This window comes from Benincasa hispida, chromosome 11 (genome assembly GCF_009727055.1).
Source record: "Benincasa hispida cultivar B227 chromosome 11, ASM972705v1, whole genome shotgun sequence".
NCBI classification, from domain to species: domain Eukaryota; kingdom Viridiplantae; phylum Streptophyta; class Magnoliopsida; order Cucurbitales; family Cucurbitaceae; genus Benincasa; species Benincasa hispida.
Genome location: NC_052359.1, coordinates 54336428 through 54354731, shown reverse-complemented (window position 1 = coordinate 54354731; position 18304 = coordinate 54336428). Strand labels below are relative to the sequence as shown.

General features: G+C 34.1%; 1 protein-coding gene across 1 annotated transcript; it reads right to left on the bottom strand.

The window, feature by feature from the left end:
- Positions 1-5254: 5254 nt before the first annotated feature.
- On the bottom strand, positions 5255-6256 carry LOC120090424 (18.1 kDa class I heat shock protein-like). Its single transcript, XM_039048079.1, has one exon. It carries the CDS (start codon positions 6194-6196, stop codon positions 5600-5602), a length of 597 nt encoding a protein of 198 aa, XP_038904007.1. The 5' UTR covers positions 6197-6256; the 3' UTR covers positions 5255-5599.
- Positions 6257-18304: the final 12048 nt, after the last annotated feature.

Below are 18304 nucleotides of genomic sequence, written 5' to 3'. Positions count from 1 at the left end.
AGAGTTCACAACTCACTCAGGATTCAGGTCATGTTACCTATGATCATCCTAGTGAAATGTAAATCTCTATTATGAGCAGCGTTATATAATGAGACTATACATTTCGTGGTCCGGTCTTATACAAACTCCTTTGTATAGAATATCTCCGCTCACATGTCTCCACATGAATGTTCAGGATCAGATCATTTGTAGAATTTTACGAAAATTGTAACATCTACAATACGGGCTATACTCATAGTGTCATCAGGATATGACATTCAGTCTTATCTATCTACTACAGACCATTTAGATTATCACTTAAACATGATCCAACGATATATCTCTATATACATGTTTAAGCTACAAGATAAAATTGGATGTTAGTTAATTGGTTTGAGGTTAATGCAACTAATTTTGAAATAAAACATCACATATTTTATTACATAAATAAAATGTTTGTACAATACAATTACAAACTATAGGACCCTACGAAATTTAAGGTATCAACCTCAACAATTACTATCGTTAATATCAAGAGCGAAAAATTCTAATTTTACAAGATTTGTCATGGCAACACTATCATAAAATAGTGTATTTATATTAGAAATTTAATATATATTAAATATGCAAAATAATGTTCAATTTCATAATTATAACGAAGAGGGAAAACATATCTTTAGCAAGGAAAACGATAGAAGTTCGTGGTAATAACGTGTTGTGAATTTAAGGAGCACAACGAAGCACAACGAGAATACGGATATGGATAAAATATAATATAATAATAATATAAAATAAAAAATAAATATTAAAAAATATAAAATATAATATATAAATACATAAAATAAATAAATAATAAAAAGTAAATAAAATAACAAAGAATGAATTCTCCACTTTCTCCGATCTTTTTGGATTGATCACCAATATGTTTGTATCTTTCAAAATACATCAAATGCCACTATTTATAGGCAATTGACAAGTAGAAGTGGATTACATGCATATTAATAGTGTGTAATCTTGAGACACATGGACAACACATAGAATAATGGATAAGTGACACATGGGCAATGAGCACTAATAATGAATATCTACATTACTTCTAATTTAACATATTTATAATACTTGAAAAATATTTTTATTGAAGTGTATAAGGTAGTTGCATTACATTCATTTTCTATAGGTCAAGTCAATCAGCTTGAAAAAAAAAATTAATGCTCGCTTCAAAATTTTGACACAAATTATTTCAAATTTTATGATTTTAGAAAGAGAGAATTATTTTTCAATTATTTACGTTTGGAACCAAAGTGATTTGAAATCATAATGATAAGGGTTAGTTTTTAGACCAAAGATATAATGACATAAAAATAAAGAGAGAAGCAATAAAATCGAGAGAAATAATTAGATTTGGTCAGTAGGTGAGCAAAACAAATGGAGAAAGCTGTAGAGCCACCTGGGACTACAGTCAGCAGATGACTAGGATTATTCCTACTCAAACAAAATTTGTTAGGAAGATTTATAATTGGTCCAAGGACCACCTACAGATAGTTGACACTTGTATACTAATGATTCTTTATTCATTTATTATTTTATCCTCTTGTCCTAGGGTTTATATATTTAATTGTAAAGGTCGATTGAATAGATTTATGAGAAGAAATTTAATAGAGAAAGTTGTCCCTTGAGCTTTGGTTGTGCTTGTTTTCCCTGCCTAAGACCATATAATGATCACAAACTTAGTTATTGCACGAAAAAATGTGTTTACCTTGGACCTAGCTTACATCACAAAGGGGTCAAGTGTTTAAACATGTCTAGTAGGCTTTTCATATCTAGAAATGTTATTTTTAATGAGGATGACTTTCCCTTTCAGTCCAATTTTGCAAGTGCAAAAAGAGTGTCAACACAACCATCAGCCCTGGTTTCTTGGCTATCCATTGCCCCTGAAGTGTCGACTGCTGCTCCAGCCCTTTCTTACTCTTACACTGATGTCTCTGCCTCAGCCATCACACCAGACCCTTCTAATATATCAACACCCAATCCTGCTCACGGCATGGCCTCACCAGCCACTCCCTCCACCAACTCTCTACCTCCCAACTAACATAATTTACAGTTTCCAGAATAATCACCACTCTGTACCTCTCAATCATCCCCTGATGCACCTATTCCAACCCCAACATCCCAACCTACCACAGCTAGCCCATTACCAAACATAATCAATCCACCAGCCCAACTCCCTCTCCCCACTCATCCTATGATAACCCGAGGGACGGCTGACATCTTCAAACCCCAGATACTACTTAGTCAGTCAAAAAAAGATTGGTCCATCACCGAGCCTACTAGGGTTACTGATGCACTCAAAACACCACAATGGAAAAGTGCAATGGATGAAGAGTACTCTGCCTTGATGAAAAATAGTATGTGGAGCCTCATTCCTTTCTCTCCCTCTTTGAATGTTATAGGTGCCAAATGGATCTTCAAAATAAAAAGGCATCCTGATGGTATGATCCAATGCTACAAGGCATGACTAGTAGCCAAAGGATTCCATCAGACTCTAGGTGTGGACTTCTTTGAGACTTTTAAAATCCTGTTATTAAAGCTTCAACCATTCGAGTAGTCCTCACTCTTGCTGTAGCCCACGGTTGGAAGATAAGACAACTTGACTTCAACAATGCCTTTCTTAATGGCAAACTATAAGAAGAAGTATACATGAGCCAACCACCAGGGTACGTTGATCCTCATCACCCTCATCATGTGTGCAAGCTGAATAGGGCCATCTATGGCCTTAAACAAGCTCCGAGGGCCTGGAATAACACTCTTAAAGAAGAACTATTGTCACGGGGCTTTAAAAATGCAAGGTCAGATACTTCCCTATTTATTTTCAAAAGAGGTTCAACGGTTATGCTGCTATTAGTGTATGCGGATGATGTGATATTGACTAGAAATGATGTTGCCCTTATACAAAGACTGGTCACCATGCTAGATAATCGTTTTGCCTTAAAGGACCTTGGTCCTCTTCATTATTTCCTTGGTGTACAGATTCATTATCTAGAACAAGGAGTCCTACTTAGCCAAGAAAAGTATGTTGAAGACTTTCTAACTAAGCTAAATATGTTTGATCTCAAGGCTGCCCCTTCACCAAGCATAATGAACAAACATCTGTCTTTTAACAGTGGCACTCCCCTTGCTGATCCTTTCCTCTATCGAAGTTCCATCGGGACTCTCCAATATCTCACCAACACTCGGCTTGACATAACCTTTATAGTAAATCAGCTCAGTCAGTTTCTAAAGTGTCCCACTGATAGCCATTGGTCTGCTGTCAAACAACTTCTTCGATACATCAGTGACACCAAACACTTTGGTCTCTACATCCAATCAAATTTTGATATGTCTATTTCAGCATTCTCTGATGTTGATTGAGCTGCAAACATAGATGACTGCAAGTCAGTTGCGACTTATTGTATATTCCTTGGCAGTACACTTGTGTCATGGTCTTCGAAAAAGCAATCAGTGGTGGCCCGATCAAACACTGAATCTGAGTATAGGGCACTTACACATGCTTCGACCGAGATAATATGGCTTCAACAACTTCTTGGAGAGATTGATGTTCCTCAACGTAGCAAGCTTGTCCTCTGGTGTGACAACTTAAGTGTTGGTGCATTGGCTATTAACACGATTTTTTATGTTTGAACAAAACACATTGAGATTGACATCCATTTTGTAAGAGATCAAGTTCTCCAAGGTCTCCTAGATGTTTGGTGTGTCCCTTCATTTGATCAAGTGGTTGTCTGCCTTACCAAAACACTTACACATAGTCAGTTCTTCACTCTTCGGGACAAACTCTGAGTCGTTGAACTACCGCCTCGTTTGAGGGGGGATATTGAGGAAAAAAAAAGAAGAGGTTCACGTTAGCAAAACAAATGGAGTTGTGGAGCCACCTGGGACTACAGTCAGTAGATGACTAGGATTATTCCCACTCAAACAGAATTTGTTAGGAAGATTTATAATTGGTCCAAGGACCACCTACATATAGTTGACACCTATATACTAATGATTCTTTATTCATTTATTATTTTGTCCTCTTGTCCCAATCGAAAGTATCACCCTTATCATCAAAATGAAACAAAGTAGAGTTGGATCTATTAAGGAGTTAGAAGCATGTGCCCTCAACTCATGTGAATACATATGTCTCTCATTGTTTTGAAAGATAAACTGGTAAATTTTGCTTTAGTGGTTAAGAGGGGTCACGCGGTTACTCATTGTGCAGTAAGTCTGGGGTTTGATTCGTGAATAATACAATGTTTTCACTATTTATTTGCATATAAATCAATTACACACTAGATATAATTAAATATAATTTTTTATTTTTTATTTTTTAAAAAATATATAATATTTTAATCTGTAGTAATTTGAAATGGGTGTAGAAAACTTAATTCTTTTTTAATTTTCTCTCAATATACAAATATTTTTTTATCTTTATAAATTATTTTATGAAAATTGATGGAATGCTTTTTGTTTATACATTTAGGTGCATATTTCTCGAAAGATTTATAATAATTTTTTTAATTAGTATTACTTAATTTAGATATCATATATCAATACATTTAAAATTAAATTTATATAAAGGTTAAATTAAAAGTTTAATTTCTTAGTTTGACAAATTGTTACTAATAAATACCTAAACTTTCAATTTTGACTCTAATATCTAAAAATGATTAATAAATCTATAAACTTCAATTTTATATCTAATATATTTCATAAATATCAAAAACATTTAAAAGTTAACTATTTTATAAGAAAAAAATAGTTGGGGTCGAATTGACTTGAATTAAATTTTGTAGTTAATAGATAAATTAAGTTTATAAAAAATATCCAATCATACCTGTTAAGCATAATTGAATTTAATGTTTACTTTTAACACTTTTTAAATATGTAAGAGATTTATTAGATGTATAATTGGCACTTTAAAAATATATTAAACACAAAAATCAAGAGTTCACTCAACCTATTAAAATTTTTTTAAAGTTTAGAGATTATATAAAAACAAAAATCAAAGTTCTACCTTCATCACTAAGTTCACATTCTCACGGATCAATTTTTTTTTTTTTTTTGGTTCATTTTATCATCGTTTCCAGTTTCTTCCATTCAACTAATCTGGCGAGCGGGGTAAATTTGGAATTTGGTTCAACTATCATTTTAAAATCATGCCATATTCGAGTTATTCTCAGAAAGCTTTTGGAGTCCAAGACATCGATTGAGTTTGAACATCTATTTCACAAAAGCTGTAAAAGATTTGAAATTTCCTCTTTTATAAATTTGTGGGCGGTTACAAATGCATGATTAAATTACTTTACTAAATTCTATTCAAACTTACAAAAGCTATGTAACAGGCCAAAGCATATCTTAAGCGTCACATATTCTTTTATTATTGAAAACGCTCTTTTGTAAGCCAAGAGCAACATAATAAAAATTTTATTATTTTCCAAGAAGCAAAACATAGTGGTATTCATTTTATTATATATATATATATATATTTCTTATTTCATACTGTAAAATAAAACCCTGATTATTTAATTTTATAATATGCTTCATCTCTTTCAGCTGCAGTGTAGGACTATACCTCTGAAGGGTTTCAATGGCCAGAAATCTGGACAACTCTGGCCATGGGCTTCTTGAATTGGTATTTAGGCACAGTCACTGTCAGTACTCCGTTATTCATTTCTGCCCTCACCTTATCCACATCGGCACCCTCCGGCAGCACAATACGCCGGTAGAACCTTCCACTGCTTCGTTCCACACGACGCCAAATATCGGTTCTCTCCTCTCTCTCAGCCCTAATTTCAGTGCTGATACACAGAACTCCATTTTCTTCAATCTCCAGTTTCACTTCGTGCTTTTTCACTCCGGGAAGATCCAACCTGAACACGTGTGCATCAGCCGTCTCCTTCCAGTCAATCTGAGCGTTAACGGCCGAGGAATTTGAGGCTATGGAAGTTCGGAACGGATCGGCTGCGACCACGTCTTTCTCATGGAATTGTCCGTAAGAATGGCGATCCTCAATGTAGTAGCGTTCTTTTCGATCGTCAAAGAGTTTGTCGTACGTGCGTCGATCCTCGCCGTGGTAGCGTTCTTTCCGATCTTCAGGGCACTTTTCGCTTCCGGACCGATCCTCAACGTAGTAGCGTTCCTTCCGATCGGCAGGGAAGAAATTGCTGAAACGGATCGACATTTTTTTTTTCCAGATGAAATATGTTTGTGTGTAGTGATTTTGTTGCTTTCAGGTGAAGCAGGATTAGGCGTTGAATTTATAGGAGGAGGATTACACAGAAAAATTATAATTTGGTAGAGTGGAATCGATTCCAATGTTGATGGAAGTCGCAATCAATTGATTATTCTGTGAAGTTTTTCTTATGGGTTTCAATCAAATCAATTTCTGAATTTGTTCTTTGGATTGAGGTGACTTGGATGACTCTGTTTAACCTCTAATCTGTTGAGTGTTGTAATGGAATGGAATCCAGTATGAGTTTTTATATTTTATTGGATGAAAGAAAAGCAATTGGAATTAATGGGAATGGCAGCACGTCGTAAGAAGATTGGACACAAAGGGAATTGAATTCAGAGAAAAGAATTTTGATGGGAATGGTCATTCATGGGATTAATACGAATTTTTCCCGCCACTTGCTCATTATGAAGAAACCAACACGTTATCCAGACTCAGCTCAGTGCATGGGGGGCCATCTCTTCTGAATTCTGAAGAATGTGGGTTCAGATTCAGCTCCTTTTGTTTATATGGGCCGATGGGCCTGGCATAGGTTTTTCTCGGCCCATGGGTTGTGAATCTTCTCAGCCCATGTCTATTTTTATTTTGTTTTTTTTCTTAAGAATTTTAGCAAACCAACTCTCTCCCATGCGCCCATCTTTTCTTTTATGTGTATGAATTACAACATGCTTTTTTATTTCCGGGAAGAATCAAACTTCTAAACTGGTATTAGATAATACAACTTTATATCCATGATAACATGCATATTTAAACTTAGGAAACAGTTAGATTATTTCAATTAATATTAGTTTAATCATCTACAAGTATTCAAGTTTTTTAAAATTTAGGGTCCGTTTGATAACATTCTCGTTTCATATTTTCTGGTTCTTGTTTCCTATTTCCTCCTTTTTTAGAACAAGAAATAAGAATATGTTTGACAACTATTATTGTTTTCGATTTCTTGGAGAAAAGAAACAAAAACAAAAACTTGTTTGATAACTATTTCTTGTTTCTCATTTCCTGTATTTTTTTTCCCATATTTTATAGTTTAAATATAACCTAATTATATAAAATAAAAAGATATATAGCATGCATTAAAGTATAAAAATTAGTTATCAAATATTTAAACTATTGAATACACATAAGTCCCAATATAAAATTAATACCGATAATATAATTGTTTCTATAGTTCAAATATTGTTAAAATTTGATTTACAATATTGTTTCTCACTCAAGTCATTTGTTTTAAATTTTAAATGATGTAGTCTCAAATTTAACTCAATTATATTATTACGTAATTGTCGTGGTTGTAAAAATATTAAAAGAAACCTAAATAAATATCTTAGTAAACAAATTTATATTATTATAAAATTATAATTGGTTTTGTATGTCAAAAAAATTTAAAAAATATGAATTTAAAAAATATATGTTGAATGAGAAATTTTGGACCAATCACAAGTCACCACATCGTTTACTAAATTAACGACGAATTTCTAAATCATTGACTTTGGGTCCAATTAGAAGTTGATACATGTCTCGAATTGAATTGAAGACAAGTTTCGATGACGTATAAATCAGATGAGATTAAATTGGTCCAATTTGATATTACTATTTGGGCTTAAAGTCCAAACTACAAAAAGGTTGAATTTGACCCAAATTCAAGATTAGGCCCAAAACCAACTAATTGGGCCCAAGGGTTAGGCCCATGGACCAACCAAGCCCACGAAGCCCACATGAGAACCCTATAAATAGAGAAGTTCTCTTCATTTGTAGGGGCAACATTTTCTACACTCAGAAGACCTAGAGAGAATTCACTAACAAGCAGAGAACTCCCAAGCTGCACTCCTATAAGACACTCTTCCAAGACTTTTACTTCAAGCTTCCAAGACTCCTGAAGCTGCACTTCTATAAGGCAGAAGACCTTTTAAGACACAAATACTCTTCCAAGACTTCTACTTCAAGCTTTCAAGACTCCTGAAGCTGCACTCCTATAAGGCGAAGACCTTTGAAGACACAAATACGGAGTCTACACTCCTATAAGGCAGAAGACCTTTGAAGACACAAATACTCTTACAAGACTTCTACTTCAAGCTTCCAAGACTCCTGAAGGTGCATTCCTATAAGGCAGAAGACTTTTGAAGATACAAATACTCTTCCAAGACTTCTACTTTAAGCTTCCAAGACTCATGAAGTTACACTCCTATAAGGCAGAAGACCTTTGAAGACACAAATACTCTTCCAAGCTTCCAAGACTCTTGAAGCTACATTCCTATAAGGCAGAAGACCTTTGAAGACACAAATACTCTTCCAAGACTTCTACTTCAAGCTTCCAAGACTCTATTCAAGAAAACGTTCGGTGCTTTCCTTCTCCAATCAAGCATATTCACCCAACCGGGAGGAGAGAATCAGAGGATCAATTTATAGAGATCGAACCACATCGCATCAAATCAACTCCAACATCAACACCAACTCAAGTTCAACTCCACGAAATACGTTTCTCCGGAAACCTCGTGTGAACAATATATAAAATGCATTTTGCAAAATTTAAATTTAAAATTCAAAAATTATTTATATATACACATCGAAAAGGAAAATTTATTTAAATGATAAAAACTGTTGAAAATATTTTATAAATAATAGCAAATATACATTCTATTTGTGATAGACCGTGATAGACAGGGAAAATTTTGCTATATTGTAAATATTTTTAGTTTATTTTCCTATATTTGTAAACAATCCTATTCAAAATTAAATATTGAAAATCAAAATAATATATAAATCAAAATATTGGAAATTTAAAAATTCAAAATTAAATATGCTATATTGTGTAAATAGTTTGGTTCATTTTCTTATATTTGAAAAATAATCTTATTGAAAAATAATATATAAATCTAAATATTTGAAAAATTCAAAAATTCAAAATTAGTTTTGCTATATTTGTATATATTTGGTTCATTTTCCAATATTTGAAAATAAACCCTAGTGAAATTTTGAAATTTGAAACAAAAATAATATTAAACATAAATATTTGAAAATTCAAAATTCAAAATTAGATTAAAATATAGAAATTAAAAAATAATAAAGAAAATAAAATATTAAAAAAAGAAAATAAATAAAATAAAAAAAAGTATAAAAAATAGAGAAAAATAAATATAAAAATAAAGAAGAAAATAAAAAATTATAAAAGAAATAAAAAAAATATAGGAAAAAAGGAATATAAAGAAAGAAAAAAAAATAAAATAATTATAAATAAATATAAAAAATAGAGAAAAAGAAAATATTAAAAAAAAAATAAATATAAATAAGTATAAAAAATATAGAGAAAAAATAAATATAAAAGAAATAAAGAAGAAAATAAAAAATTATAAAAGAAATAAAAAAAATATAGGAAAAAAAGGAAATATAAAAGAAAGAAAAAAGAAAGTAAATATAAATAAAAGAAATATAGAAAAAATATAGAGAAAAAGGAAATATAAAAAGAAAGAAAAAAAAAGTACCATATGAAATTTAATCCAAGACTATGGAGTTCAAGAATGAATTGGACATGCTTTCATACCAATAAGCATAGTTCTCATTATAATATATTATAAGAATAACTTTAAATAAAATAGAAATGAAATAGGAGAAATTACTTTTTATAGTTCCACAATTTTGATCTATTTTTAGAAATATTTTTCAAATTTTATAAAAAATATATGAATGTCAATTTGAGAAATAAAAACTGAAAACTAAAACTTTATCAAACGAATGTAAATAAATAAATACATGGCATATGCTTTACAACCCAAAGGCCGAAAAGAGGGCAAAGTATGAAAAGTTGAAGAAATGGAATGAATAGTTTGGAATATTATGCAAAGCAGTGGAAATAGAGAAAAAGATTATTCTCGAGAAACGAGGGAAATGCATTTAAAATTTGTCTACTCTTTTACCCTTTTTAGTTTTCACAATAATGTAGACACACCCCTTTGTTGCGTCAAATTCGGTGTCGACTGTCGACTATCCCATATCCACTCTCCTTAATTAACTCAATCATTGGTTTTCGCATCTTTTCTCAATTATTTTAACCAACCTTTCCACACACATATTTAAGATAGCACGCAACCAATTTGCACTGCCTAAAACTTTACCTTCTCGTCACCAACGATGCAAAAATTCCAATATAAAAGATCATCTTTTCCGATCAAACAATAGTCTTTACAGGATGCTAAAAAAATATGTAAATCTATTCTCTTCTTAACAACAATGATCAATATTAACTGAATTACTACAACAAATAGAATATCCTCAACAAGTAAAGTCTCCTTTCGACAAAACAGATTAATCACTTCCAACACATCTGACTCCATTTTGATCAGTAGATTAGATCAGACCATTTCTATTGAATAGCTAACAGATCCTCAATAATTGCTATAGTTTCCATCATATTGACGTTTCAACTCTTACAAATAACTTTGCATCCAATAATTATTTGATCTAATTTATGGTCATAAACAATCCATCCAGTCTCTCTGGAACCATAATCTTTCAACTAGGCCACATTCACATTCAACTTTGGGGACCAACACGTAGGGGAATGAGACAAGTGAGCCAAGCCAGCCCGAGAACATCACCATTTTGATCACTGCCTACGGTGGCAAGCTTGACAGGGCGATGAGGTCATGCATTCCCTTGCTTGAAGTAGATGTCGTGATAAACATAGATAAAAATAAATAAATAAATAACAAACAACTTTTTGAACTAATTGTGGTTGATCTAATCCATAAAATGTGGTTGTAAAAGAAAAAAAATGTTAGGTCACTCCAGTTTTGTTTTATTAATGCAGCACCATAGAATAATAACAATTTGATGAACATATGTTACACTACACGACCCTGAAAGGCAAGATATGGAAGCATTTGTTTTTTTCTTTTTTCTTTTTTTTGGGAATATTCTGTCTGATTATTGTTTTTAAAATGCATGCCATCTACCCTCTATTCTTTTACTCATTAATGTTGTTCAATATATCAATTTGTCTTACATAATTATAAGACATAACATATACATTATTCAATAATGATGGTCCATTTAAGATTCTTATTCTAATTAATAGGTAATATTTTTAGAGATAATAATAAATGTATAACAACATTTTTAAAGAATTGTCAATGTAGTCAAATCTATCAGTGATAGATTATATCGCTTATAGACTTCTACCAATGATATGGTTTATCACTGATTGACTTCGAGAACTAGATCTAAATTTTACTCTATCTAGAAATTCTTTTACATTGTGCTATATCTACTAATACTTTGGATCTTGGTGCTATATTTGCAACTACCATTTTTTCAAAAAATTAACGTAGATATAACTCAACTAAGTGAAGTATTATATCCCTTTCAAAACAAAAAGGGCAAAGTATTATATCTTAGCGGATCAAAAGTTCATATTTAATCATTTCTGTTTAAAAGAATTAATTTCTAAACCATGTTGAAAGTATAATAACAAAATATTTATTATGAAGATAACTAAGATCATATATTGTTAAATTATATTGAATTCCTTTTTCTTTTTTTTTTTTTCTTTTTTAAACACAACTACAAAGAGCAAACTATCCAACAATTACACACTAACCTATCCAAAATGATGGGGAGAATACTATCTCAAAAAATATCTTTCTAGATCAAAGAGCAACTTTGGAAGGATGCCAAAGTTGCAATAGCATGAACAAATTTGTTCTCCTCCCGAGGAGCATAACAAAAGAGAGCGGTATCCACGTCTTGTCCAATCACAAGGATGTCGTCCATAAAAACCTTAATATTTGATAGCGAAAATTCAATCCCATAGAGAAGATTAATGACCACTAATGCATCAGACTCAACAAATAAAGGGGGGTTATGACTAGTCAACTTCTCCTTAATAGCGACCAAACCTTCCAAAATGGCTTTTGCTTCCAAGAGGCTTATATCTCTCATCGTCTTGGTGAATTTGCAACCTTCCAATAGCGCACGACCACAGTGATCTCGGACAATCCACCCAAGACCACCTATCTCTCTATCATTAGACCAAGTTACATCAACATTAAGCTTCCGAAAACCAGCAGACGAAAGAGACCAACGAGAGTAGAGAGAAAGGGACAACGAAGCATCATATATATATTTAAGATGGCTTCTCAGACCATCCAGCTCAACGAGGTGCTTATCAATAAAAAAAAAAAAAATCTAAGGGAATTAAGATCAGATGTCCCATTTTTAAACCAAATTTCATTATGATGATTCCACAAGCCCTAAAGGATAACCAGAACACGATCAAGATCCTTATGTAAGCACGACGATCTCAGCAAGTCCTAGTAATCCAGCGAAGACCATCTACTCTTGTCAACACCAAACAAACCAACATAAAAAGGTAGGAAGAAATCCCAAATTTTTCTGAAAAATTTACACTCCCACATAACATGTCATGTTGATTCCACACGAGATCTACAAAATAAACAAAGAGAGTTAGAATAAATCCCTTTGGAATGTAAATTGCAAATAGTGGGAATAAGATTATTTAAAATTCTTCAGCAAGAAATTTTGAATTTCGGTCTGACCCTGACCTCTCACAAGATCTTCCAAATTTTTCGGTTCTCAATAGAGCTTGAAGTGAAAGAGGGAGACATCCCACAAAACCTAACACCAAGATGATAGGCACTTTCAACCAAAAACATCCCCCTTTTATCAATGTTTCAAAAGATCTCACCGTCCTTTCTATTGTGACCAATCAGGATGTTAAGGATACCACAAGCATCATGATGAAGAAACAAATCCTTAATAATCGACTCATTCCAAGAACCCTCAAAGCCAAGAAGGAAAGATACTATTTTTTCTCTAGCACTACTATCCACCCAGCTCAGTCTGAAACTTCCACCATTCGGGATCCAAGGGTCGTCCATAATAGAAATAAGATTATCATTCCCAACCCTCCATCTTATCAACCCTTCTAAAAAAAATCTCTACCCTAAAGAATGCTTTTCCAAGTTACCGAGGGGTTATAACCTACCTTTGCCTCCATATCTCTCCACCCACTTTAGTGGGTGGTTATTAATTTTTATGGTAAGAGGAATAAAAGAAAAGTGGTTTTATCTTCTTCCTCTACGATTTGCTATTGTAGATTGAACGATTGAGAAACTTATAGAAGAGTTTTGTGTTCTTGTTCTTGAGAGAATATTCAATCTTCTTCTTCCACACATTAAACTTTTCCCTCAAACCAAAATAGTTAGAGCCCACCACTCCTGGGTTCTCACCCCGAGAATACCAAGGACTTTTTGTGGTTGTGTCCGAGTTTTGGTTCAAGAAAATCTTGAAGAAGGTCTTCAAAAAGTTGCTGATTTCTGTTCGAGGGAGGATTCATAGAGAAAAAGGTTCTTTAAAGGTAATGTATTTTGAACCCTTTTCTTGTAAAAACATATTGTAATTTAATTTTAAATGCATATCTATTGTATATTTACTATAAATTTAGCATTCGATAATTTATGAAATTTGGACGATCCGCTTCTGCTCAAGGTTCTCCTCACATGAGTTCCTTCAAATAGATGAGGGGTGTGCAATAGAGTGGGCAAGTGTTGGTTAAAGTGCGCACGCGAAACATGCGAGAGGCTGCAAACCATGGTAGTAGGCGCAGAGGGTTGTGGCCACAAGCGCTTATCGCATAAGCGATGTAGAGGCATTTGACACCAAGGAGTACCGTGTGCTTGCTGCTACCCCACTAACCAATTACAAGGTAAAGTTTGGGTTGCGTGGTAACGCGTTAAGCACCTATGTGCTAGGGATATGTCGGGTAAAATGTATAAGATGATGTGTTGAACTAGACTTGGATTTTTCCTATGTTAAAAATAATTTGTGAAGTTAAGCTCAAGAGGGGGCTCAAGGCATTAACCAAAGGCTTTTACTATTGTTACAAGGAAAATGCTTATAGGGAGGCCTACAATCATTTGAGGAAGTAACTCAAAGACAATGAGTGACTAGTTTTAAAATATTTGCTAAGTGTTTTCCTAGTGAGTTTCTAACGCATGGTTGGTTTTTACTTGATTCTCTCAACACATATTTTAAGTATTAAAAATTGATGTTGAATGAATGATTGATAGTTTAAAGACAGATTTTATACATAACCTCTATGCATTCTATTTAGGCTGAATGGCATGTTTTAGCATTTGACTAAGCTATTCAAAGATTTTCGTTAGCATGGTGAGTATGCTTTTTTATGATAAGAATTTATGTAAAGTTAAAATGCTTTATGCTAATATGTAAAACCTACTCTTGAGCATTGGTACCGAAGGTATGGTAAGGTACCTAGTTATATGGAGATCCTTACTATTGAAGGTATGGTAAGGTAGGTAGGATCCTATTCAGTTCTACGTGTACGTAAGATCTATGTTGTCAACGTTGATGAGAATGAGTAAAAGGGCTCCCTCTTAAATAAGGTTTTTAAGGATCGAGAAAAAGGGGTATCCCTCATGTTTAGGCAAAGGAGTAGAAGTGCTTTATAGGAATTAATGATGAATTTTAACTTAGGGTTTTTATATCCCTTGATTCTATGTTTACCGTTTTACTCTAAAATTCTGAAGTGAGAATGTAAATGTTTTATGTTATATTGTTAGAAAACATGTTTCTTTTAAAATAGTCACCCACTGGGTATTTTAAGCTCACTCTTTAAAATGTTTTCCCTCCCTAGGTAGTGGTGGATATCCCGAGGCCTAGCAGTTTTTCCAGTCAGTCACTTTTCAAGAACCTCAGGGAACTTGAAGATTAGGTAGCTCATCACGTCTTTTACTTGAATCTTAAGTTCATGTTGTGGGGGTTTAGGGTAAAAGTTTAAGTGATTATTGTAAATAGACTTATTTCGACCTCATTGTTGAGTTTTATGCCTTAAAACTAGTAGATAGTAAACGTTATTAATTGATTGTCATCAATAAAGACTTATAGATGTTAATTCAATAAATTGTTTTATGTTGTTTGTCTATTTTTGTCTTAATAACCCTAAATCCAATAAATTATCCAAGGCTACCTTATATGTCTTGAACTGAATGTGAAGACATATAGGGATCAACGTTAAAGATACAACCTAAAGGGTCTATAATATAGGGATAAGACTAGGTACCTTATCCTGGCTATGGATACGTCCTACTTTGTAATTGATACAAACGAAATGATTCAATGTGTTCGTGTAGTTGACATGCGAGTGGAGGTATCCTATTTAATGAGTTTGCATAAGACCAGACCGCAAAATAGTAACCATTAGATGTCACAGTTAACTAGTTAGGTTCCTATTTCAATAGGATGACCTAGGCGACTTAGTCTTAATCCTACGTATATTATGAACTCTTGTTCATGAGGGATTGTCCTTTGATTTGTATAGGTGAAGGTGACCAGTTTTTTGATCTAGTACGCCTCCCATTTTGGGGACAAAACCCAATGAGGAGCTGGGAACATAATAATATAAGATGGAATTCACTCCTTCCCGTCTTAAGGATAAGTAGATGAGTGTTCCTTTAAGTGGTATCTCCGAGACTTGGACAAAGAGCCCTACCCTCTCATTAACCTGATGATGGGCAAAAATGCATGTCATTATAGGCCTTTTATTTAGAATTATGAGGGCTGATAAGTAGAATATGCAGCGAGTATACTAAGAATTCATGAGAAAATGAGCTTGCGTCGATCAACATATAAAATCTCGGGTAACCCATTATTATGCGTTACTTTGCATCCAATAGTCTATTTTTGTAGCTAACGTAGGAATCGATCACATGTGGTGAATCTCACCATCGCAGAGGCGTTGCATATGCGATCGCATACACTCAATGCATGGATGTTGCGGCCATTAACCACATGCATCTATCACATAGAGGTTGTGGCTACAGAGTAATAACCATAATAGAGGGATGAACGTAGGGGTGGTGGAATGCATTGATACTTCAGAAACCAAGCATGAACGCATACCTCGGGAGTATCAAAAGGTGATGTTGACATTTCACCTACCACGCCGTTTGCAGTAGAGATTCAAATCAGGTCCATCATGCCATTAGTAGCAGAAATTCAGAGAAGAACCATTAATGCTGTCGGCAATCAAGCTCTATAAATAAAAGCCTCAGCACCCAACTTCAAGTATCCAAGGTTCCCTGCCTGAAAGCATCCGGGGTTCTCTGCCTTAGGGCAGATCCTTGTGATCCAGACGAAAGCATGAGAAGAGAGTCTTGAGAGTTTTTCATCCCTTCAACCATTTCGAGTGACGACCGGAGCTTCACTGGAGTTAGATCTCAAGAGAGACTACACCACCACCCATCCATGGCACCACCGGTAGCCTTGACACACATCTGACGGAAGCAAGACATTGCTTCCATCTGGCCCTCTATATTTTTTCTATCTTTGTATTGTATTACATTGTGGCTTAAGAGATTAATACATTTTGTGATCAATGCATCTCTATATTTTCCTTCGATTCCATCTCCATCTTCATTTACTTAGCATCCTTTACTTTCATTGCACCACTAAGTCAGACTGCTAGAGTATTGCACACTTAATCATGTGGCATAGACATATGAAGCATGTAGCAAACCACCGAGAGGTGTGCGTTGCGTGAATGTTGTGAGAAAATCCTATTTGCCTAGTGTGAAGCTGTAACAACACTTGTCTATAAGCAGATGCAATTCTTGTCTATGAGTAGAATCAACAGTGACCAACTACCCGGGAGGGTAAGTAGTTGAACGCATTAAGCAAAGTAAGCAGTGTTTCTAGAGATAGGAATAATCTTATGTCAACCATGTTTATGTGATTACCTTGTCTTATGAGCGCATCATTCATCATTTAGGCATACTTGAGAGAGTAGTCTAAAAACCAAATCTAGGCTTGAGAGAGTCAGATTGGATTGCATAAGCAAGAATAGAGGCTTAGAGATAAACTCTATGATAACTGGTAGAAATGCTAGTTATTATAAGCCTTTTATTTAGAATTATGAGGGCTAATAAGTAGAAAATGTGGTGATAATACTTAGAATATGTGAAGAATTGAGTTTTGCGTCGATTAGCACCTAAATCCTCACTAACCCTAATATTATGCGTTACTCCATGCCAAAGTGTCTATTTTTGTAGCTATCGCAGGAATCAAACGCATGTGTTGGAAACAAGCAATCGCAGACAAATGCATGCGCTGAAGCCAGGAAACCATGCGCTAAAAATCGAGTTATCGCATAGACGAATGCATGCAATGACCGAATGTGTCCGTCGCATGAAAATTGCGATGATCAAGCAAATGCGGTGATCAATTGGAGATTGCGGCCACGGAGTGACAACCATAGTAGAAAGACGATCGCAAGATGGGTAGAACGCATTGATACTTTAGCTGAATCAAGCTCGATGAATACCTTGGGAGTATCAACAAGATAAGACGATGTGACATTGCCCATACCGCGAAAAAAGCAGCAGTGAGACATAACGCAATCATGATAGCTGTCGGCGTTTAAACCCTATAAATAGCCCCTTTGACCTTCATTTAAAAGCATATGAACTTCTGCCTCAAGGTAGAGGTTTGCGATCACAGATGAGAGCTTGAGCAAGATTTTCAGTGAGAATTCTTCACCTCCACAAACCAGACCGAGTGACGATCGGGGCTTTTGTCGGAGATAGAGCTCGAGAGACATTTCCACTATTCATCCATGGCACCACCGGCAGCCTTGACGTAGAGTCTTTCATTTCTCCTTTAACCTCTGTATTGTATTATATTTTAGCTTAAGATATTAAGACATTTTGTAATCAATGCATATCTTGATTCCTTCAATTCCATCTTCATCATCATCTGTATCTTTATCATCATTTACCTTCATCGTTTTTTTATCAAAGGCAATTGCATACTTAATCGTGTAGCCTAGAGATAGGACGCATGTAGCAACCCACCGAGAGGTGTGTGTTGTACGAGTATAGTGAGTTAATCCTCTTTGCTTGGTAAAAAGGTTGTAGCAACGCTTGTCTATGAGTTGTTGCAATACTTGTCTATAAGTAATTAGTTGCGTCTACCTACCTGAGAAGGTAAGAGATGGAACGCATTAAAGCAAAGTATTCATTGTTCCTA